An 8,241-nucleotide genomic window follows, 5' to 3' on the forward strand; every position below is an offset into this window, starting at 1 on the left:
GAAAGACAGAGGCAGGTAAACTCCCAAAGGATGGCACAGAAGATTCCTCTGGTCCATAAAAAGAGCATCAGTTGCTTCAATTTTTCTTGTTCAATCAATCCATGTAAAAGTCTTTTCTGACATTAAAGCCCATCCTTTCTTCTTTTTTTTTTTTTAAGATTTTATATATTTATTTGACAGAGAGAGAGATCACAAGTAGGCAGAGAGCAGGCAGAGAGAGAGGGGGAAGCGGCTCCCCACTGAGCAGAGAGCCCAATGTGGGGCTTGATCCCAGGACCTTGGGATCATGACCGGAGCCGAAAGCAGAGGCTTTAATCCACTGAGCCATCCAGGCGCCCCCCACCCATCATTTCTTCTTATCCTACTTTTTATTTTAGTGATTTCACTAGACTCTATAGGCTCTTTTTTTCGTTTCTCACTTTCTTTATCAGATAATTTACTTGGACCCCACTTATTTGGAAATTATTTTGACAAAAGTTAGGCTCACATGGATCGATCACAGTCTATTTGGAAAGAGACAATTTCTTTACATTTGTTCTGCGATTCTTTTTTTTTTTTTTTTTTGAAGTGTAATTGCCATTTATTATTTTTTTTTCTGGAGAACAGCTTTTCTTCAGTCTTTAAGAACTTAGCTCCTTACATGGGCTTTGGTGGAGGTCGTGGGGCAGCACCCGCGGGTCTAAATCGGGGTGGGGGTGTTCGGTCCTTCCGTGCTTCACGAGAGCGGTTCCTGACTACCTTGCTGTGAATGGCACAACTCACGCAATAATGTAGCTTCACATAGAGCTTGGGAAGCACATAGGCGTCGAAGACGCTGGCTTCGGAAATGTCCCTGACAGCGGCGGCCTCTACTATGTTCCGAATAACAAACTTCTTAATGGCCTTGTCCTTGGGCACACAACGGGCGCAGTTGGTGCAGCGAATAAGCTGCACGTGGCCGCGGCCCTTTTTGGCACGACCATTATTCCTCCTTTTCTTGGTCATCTTGGAAGCGGGACCCGAGAAAGCTGTTCTGCGATTCTTTACATTTGTTCTGTCATTTGTCTTTAACCCAGACATAGGCTACACTGAATTAATGAGCCTTCACTTTAGCTCCTGAGACAACTTTGGTCTTTTTAATATGGTGATTTTCATGGCAACCCTTTCCAATAAGCAGTACATGCATGGCTACAAGTCTGTTTCTTACTGGATGTGTTGGCTAATTGGACTAAGGATTTGGACATAACCTTATTACTACTGCTGGCAGCTGTCCAGGCACAAAATGCATTGATGCTGATGCTTCTCCCCTTCTATATTTAACAGATGGGCTTATTGAACTTCCTTCAGTGCTCGCTAGCCAATGTGCAGGAAATGGAAGATGATAGGTCTGGGTTGAATCACAAAGGCTATTCTAAGGTTGCAGGGCTCTTCCCTGCTTGTCCCTTGCTCAAACCTAAGACCCAAATCATAAAGCCAAGATGACTGATTCAGAATTCAGAAACCTCAAGCAGGACAGCTCAGGAATTCTATTAAATTTCTTCATCTGTATGAGATGACTGTACCATATCATCTCCTTTTTCCTTAAACCTCCCACACAGCCTCTACACCTACTGATGACCCAGACTCGTACTTCATTGAGAAAATAGAAGTCATTGGAAATGAACTCACTAGTCTTCCCACCACAAAACCTGTCAGCTTGGTACATCTGTGTCCCAATACTTCTTCCTCCACATTGAGGGAAGTGTTCTTCCTCCTCTAAGAAGGGATATTTCTCCACTTTTTCTCTGGATCCCATTATCTCTTGGGTTATCGAAGGTCTAACCTGCTCCTTGACTCATTCATGCTTTCTCTGGACATTCACAATTGATTATTTAATCATTCCCATCATCATATAAATATACTCTAGTATTTCCCACCTTCTAAGACTTTTTTTTTCCACATAACCATAACTTAGTGTTTCAGTTCCCTCCCTATTTTTCTGTTCTCCTTCATAACCCAATTCCTGAGTATCCAGACACACTGCTTCTACCTCCTCATCCTTCTTCCACTCTTCAACCCAGTACAAGGGCTTCTATACTTCTTCTATCTGTAACCCTTTTTGGTAAGGTCAACAACATCCTTCAGGTTTCCAAATCTAATGGACTTCTTCCTTGCTCATCTTAACTGGGCTTTTTAGCAATATTTGTCCAAGCTGACACTCTATTTTTAAAAGAGTTTCTTTAAGTATGCTCATCTCTTGGCTTTCAGGATTATTTTCTTGATTTTATTCTAATTCTCAACCTCCTTTGTTGGGTTCTCTTCTGAAAGTTTGGCATTTCTCAGTGCTTATCCTATTATCTTGTCTTTTGCCTGAATTCTCTCCTTACTTATCCCCTCTATTTCCACTGTTTTAAATTTTATGCGTTGAGTTCTGACATCTCCTCTGATCCCCAGAATTGAATATCTAACTTATTTCTTATACCTTTATATAAGTTATGAACATTGCATATTCAAATGCCCCAAACAGAAGACTGAGCTCCTTGACCTTGAGCAACCCTTCATCCAGTTGATGAGACAAAATCGAAGATTTATTTATTTGTTTGTTTGTTTGTTTTTAAGAGGTGGGGGCAGAAGGAGAGAGAGAATGTTAAGCAGGCTTTCCCCCCAGCACATAGCCTGGCGCAGGGCTCAATCTCACAACCCGGAGATCATGACCTGAGCCAAAGAGTCAGATGTTTACTGACAGAGCCACTCAGGTCACCTTTGAAGAGTGTTATTTTTCTCTTTTTCATAAGTTTATTTATTTATTTTAGTAATCTCTGCACCTGTCATGGGGCTTGAGCTCAGAACCCTGAGATCAACAGTCACATACTCTTCTGACTGAGACATACAGGATCCCCAAGATTTATTCTTTCTTTTCAAAATTGTATTGAGGTGAAATGCACATAACATAAAATTAATCATTTTCAAGTAAACAGCTTGCCAACATTTAGTATAATCGTGATGTTTCTCCATCTAGTTTCAAAACATTGCCCTCACCCTGAAAGGAAACCTTATACCCACTAAGTAGTTATTACCAATCCTCACCTCCTTCTAACCCCTGGCTGTTACCAATATGTTCTCTGCCTTTACGGATTTTCTTATTCTAGGTATTTCACATAAATGTAATCATATGATAGGTGATCTCTTGTGCCTGCCTTCTTTCATTTAGCATAATGTTTGGAGGTTCATCGACATTGTAGAGTGTTTCAGTGTATCACTCCTTTCATGAGTAGATAATATCCCATCATATGTATATACCACAATTTGTCTCTTCAACCACTGAAGGATGTTTGAATTGTTGCCACCCTTCAGCTAGTGTAACTAGCCTAAGATATGTCCTTGATCTACTTTCCCCTCACATTTTGTTAAGATTTATTTATTTGAGAGAAAGAGAGTGAGAGCATGTGTGTGAGTGGGGGGAAGGTCAGAGGGAGGAGGAAAGAAAATTTCAAGCAGACTCCCTGCTGAGCCTGGAGCCCGACACTGGGCTCTGTCTCATGACCCTGAGACCGTGACCTGAGCCCAAATCAAGAGTCAGTTACTTAACCAACTGAGCCACCCAGATGCCCCTCCCCTCACTTTTATATCCAATGTATTAGAAAGTCCAATTTATTCATCCCAAACTAATATCTTGATATCCATCTCATTCTCATCATCTCTACTTCTGTCCTCCTATTTCAGGCCTTCAGTATTTCCAGCCTGTATTACCAAATACACACTCTCAGTGTGTCTTCCTGTTTCTACTTTTTCTTGTGTTTCATTCTTTGTCCACACAGCAGCAAGAGCAATGGCCTTTAAAAACTGAAAATTATTTTGTAGATTGTCTTAGTTAGTTTGGGGTGACTATCACAAATGACCATAGAGGGGTGTCTTATAAACAACACAAATTTATTCCAGCTCTGAAGACTGGAAGTTCAAGATCAGGTTGCCAAAACATGGTCAAGTTCTGGTGAGGATCCTCCTCTGGTTTGCACAGTGCCCCCTTCTCCTTGTATTCTCACATGGTAGAAAGGGGAGAGAACTGTTGCCACCCTTCAGCTTGGGTAACTAGCCTAAGACCGATCTATCCTTGATCTACTTTCCCCTCACATTTTTAAAGATTTATTTATTTGAGAGAGAGAGAGAGAGAGCATGTGTGTGAGTGGGGGGAAGATCAGGGCAAGGAGAGAAAACTCTCAAGCAGACTCCCTGCTGAGCGGAGAGCCCGCCTTTTCATAAGGGTGCTGATCCGATTAGCAAGGGGCCCATCATCATGACCTAACTACTTCCCAAAGGTCCCATCACTTAATACCATCATATTGGGGATTAAGATTTCAACATATAAAATTTGGAATTTTTTTATGTATAAAATCATGTTATATGTGTAACTTTTATTGAGTACTTACTATGTCTTAGCCACTGTGCTGTGGGTTTCCCAAGAAATAGTTCATTTAAGCCTCAAGATAAGGGAGTAAACACTATTATCATTATTATTATTATTATTATTATTATTGTTGTTGTTGTTGTTTATTATAGATAAGGAAACAAAATAACTTGCTTAAGGTCACCCAGTTAATACATGATCAAGCCAGGATCTGAACCTCAGTAATCTGTCTCATGAGCCTGTCCTCTGATTGTTATGATAGATGGTCTAAATCACATCATGTCTTTCTCTTTATAAAAGCTATTCAGTGGGGGCACCTGGGTGGCTCAGTCGGTTAAGCATCTGCCTTCAGCTCAGGTTATGATCCCAGGATCCTGGGATTAAGCCCCACATCACGCTCCCCACTCAGCGGGGAGTCAGCTTCTCCCTCTTCCTCTGTCCTTTCCCCTCACTCATGAGCTCTCTCTCTCTCAAATAAATAAAACCTTAAAAATGAAATAAAATAAAATAAAAGCTATTCAATGGTTTCTATTCTACTGACAATATGAATCATGACTCAAAGGTCACCACGAGCAGGCCCTTAGCTATTTTTCCACATTCATCTTTGCGTCTCTCCCCATTACTTACTCTTCTTGAGGCCTGTTATCCCATTCAGTTCCCACTGGCCTCTGGGTCTATCACATCCTCTTCCCTTAGCTTATCCAAGCCCTCTACCTCTGCTTAAATGACTGCTCCTTCAGGTGACTTTCCTGCCATAAGTATCCTTCCCTTGTGATTCTCTCTCATCTTTCATTTTAAAGCTTAAAGCCATTAGTTTAATTGGTAATTATGTGTGGTTTGTTTGTTTGCCTTTTGCTTTTTTGTTTGTTAAATCCCTAGACTAGAAGCCTCCTGAAGTCAAGGACACTGTGTGTATGCTTGTCCTTGTCATAGTTATATCCCCTGAAATTTTTAGTTCCTAGTGAGGTTTGGATTAATGAGTGAATGTCCCCAATCCTATGCCTTATGTAGGGAAAGCATGCATTGAATTACCTATAACTTTAGTTTGGCCCCTTCATAGCTTTGAGTATATCTCCTCTCTGCCATTTCACTGGCTTCTCAGTGGAGAAAAGGAAAGGGGATGCCCCTTGGTTCCAGGTTCCATATATTGCTAAATACTTGTCAGTTTTATTGCCTTGGGAAGGCCTTGGTGGAATTCCTCACCTGATTCTGGGGAAGATGAGGTAGAACTCATCCAAACAAAATGCCGTCTAGCAACATCTGGTCTCTTTGTGGTGAGGTTTGAGGTGCTTGCTGGTTGTTGCCTCCTTGTTTTCCCTCCACATCTCTCTCTCTCTCTCTCTCTTTTTTTTTTAAGTAATAACCCTTAGAGTTATTAGAGCAGGCACCTGGCATGCTGGTTCGGCAGCACAGCTTTACCTTATAATCAGCCCATCGTGGAGATGAAAATAACACCATGCCACAGTGTGGCAAGTGGAAGACTGCAGGAAGCAAGACAATGCCCAGCCTGTGATGACAGCCCACATTCTGCCAACACTATAGAGAATGAGTCCGCAAATTGCCTACTCCAAGCTCTCCCACACGGGTCTGTTCCCAAAGAAATACTCGCCTCTTAATCCTGAGAGAAGGCTACTAGGGAGATGAAGAGGCAGAGCTCTGTGACATGTTCTGCTACAGATTTATCTGAAAATTTCATAACTCTGTCCCTTACAATAATCAGGACTATAAAGAGCTCAGAAATGATGACAGAGGTCACTCATTGACTGCTAGATGATTAAATGAGATTATAACCATCTTGCAAAGTCAGAATTGCCTTTTTCCCTCGTATCAGATGAGGAAGCAAATTTCAAGACATCATCCAACTTGTCTTGTGCCATTTCACTTGTAAGTGGAAAATTAGAATTTTTACCCATAATCCGAATGACTATAAAGCCCTGGTGATACCCGGATGCCACACAGCTTTTAACATTTAGGGCTATTAATTATGAATACCTTAACTACTCAATATATGCATTTGTAAAAGTTAAACTTCAAAACTGGATACACTGATTATCATTAGCAATAGTCTGTTGTGTCTTTCAAATGTATTTGACTTCTTGGTTAATTATTTCCATCATGCTATTCATAGCATGCATTTATTGAGGGCTTTCTCTGTCCCAGGTGCTGTACTATCTATATTATCTTCTTTATTAAAAAAAAACTCTATGAGTTGAATACTATGATTATCTTTATCCCCTAGAAGTGAAAGCTGAGGTTTAAGAGGTTAATTAGTTCAACGAGCTATTAAATGGCAGAGGATGGAGAGTTGGACTCCCCAGATCATGCTTATAACCACCACATTAGCTGGCCTCACGTGCATCAACTGGGATCCTGAAGCTTTACGCCTCCTTCTAGAATTTAAGTGGATGTTATCTGAAGATCTCAGCAGAGTCAGTACTTACTGATGATTCTACCCTTTGTTGTCACAAAACCAAGAACTATACCTCTTTCCTATAGCCATCTCAATGGCAGACAACTTGAGGGTAGTGGGATTACAGACAATTTACCACCATAACGGAGTATCCATTGAGGGTGATACATGGCACGAGAAGCAGCTCGTTGGCAAACAGAAAAGATGTGGAGATCGTCGCTCCTATTCTCAAGCAGTTCAGTGGGAAAATATTGTCAGTGTGGAAGACCCGGTAAATAATTAAATAGCAAGAACTTACTTTCAAGGAATACACACACACACACACACACACACACACAGTACTGGTTCAATGTATAGACGTCTACTGAGTGCCAGAAAAATAAATAAATAAAACACCCCCTGAAACTATATACTCTTGGAGATGGCCCATGTGTTTTGGTCAGGTGTCTGCAAATCGTACGATGCAGATTATTAGAGAACGGAAGGGAAGTTGGAGAGGAAGCCAAGCGTCACCAAGAGCCCAGATGCAGGATGGAGCAACTTGGCTGGCAAGCGATGGGCATGAATGACGAGAACGGGAACGTCTGACAGAGAGCCAGGGAAGGGGAGAGAGCAGGGTTTGGGACAAACCGGCATGACCTCGGAGTTCTCAGGAGGGCTCTGTTCTGTAAACGACCGAAGGCATTGTTTGGTCATCTTGTTTGTCACCGTCTCTCTTTGGGTCACTGCTCAGGCTGTCTGTATATCCTCTGAAACACGGAACAGTTTTCTCCTCTGGTGTCACACAACTGGCTTATGCTTAATCCGCCGCTGCATGGTCAGCCACTACCTAATCATCTTCCAAGTGTGCCTTCCCAGGCTCAAAGGCGTCTCAGCACAAGAACTGGTGCATTTTCATCTTACGGCAAGACCATGTAACATCAACCAGACACTGTTCCTCAGCACTTGAGCAATCCACAACCCTTCAGTGAGTTCCTTGATCCGGAGGGCATGAGTCTAGGCACTGTTCCTAAAAATTAGGTGTAATGAAGAGCACCCATAATGATTCAGAAATTTCTTTCCCTTTGATACAAAAAGAGCCAACTGAAATCTTTGGACTTGGTTGAAAACGATAGAACTTGGAACTTTTCAGACAGGCAGTGAACGTGGGAGTTCAAAGGGTTTTCAGTGGTATTTGATGCATCAAATTTATCTTGTCATTATTCTGAGTTATTATTTTTGTCTTTAAGAGTAGAATATTTGGAACAGGGGGGACACCTCCTGGATCTTCCAGACTGTTTTCGGTCTCTGAAAGGAGAAGTAACAGAGGAGATAAAAGAACAACAAATGGTGGTGCTCTGAGGAGGCGGTGCAGGAGGACTGTCGTGCAGAAGTTGCGAAATACACTTGCCCTCGTAATGTGCAGGGGTGACACTCAGCCCAGCAAGGACGTGGAGTATTTCACGATTATTGGACGTGGAATATTTCC

The 8,241-nt window shown here is 41.8% G+C and overlaps 1 protein-coding gene across 1 annotated transcript; it reads right to left on the reverse strand.

Moving 5' to 3' along the window:
- Window positions 1-554: 554 nt before the first annotated feature.
- On the reverse strand, window positions 555-1,002 carry LOC123946885 (40S ribosomal protein S26-like). The gene has a single exon (XM_046012741.1). The coding sequence runs from the start codon at window positions 982-984 to the stop codon at window positions 637-639; it is 348 nt and encodes a 115-aa protein (XP_045868697.1). The 5' UTR covers window positions 985-1,002; the 3' UTR covers window positions 555-636.
- Window positions 1,003-8,241: the final 7,239 nt, after the last annotated feature.

This window comes from Meles meles, chromosome 7 (genome assembly GCF_922984935.1).
Source record: "Meles meles chromosome 7, mMelMel3.1 paternal haplotype, whole genome shotgun sequence".
In the NCBI taxonomy this organism is placed as follows: domain Eukaryota; kingdom Metazoa; phylum Chordata; class Mammalia; order Carnivora; family Mustelidae; genus Meles; species Meles meles.

Bases quoted from the DNA above. Each gene is read 5' to 3' on its own strand.
- LOC123946885 (XM_046012741.1), bottom strand. From the start codon at position 984: ATGACCAAGAAAAGGAGGAATAATGGTCGTGCCAAAAAGGGCCGCGGC.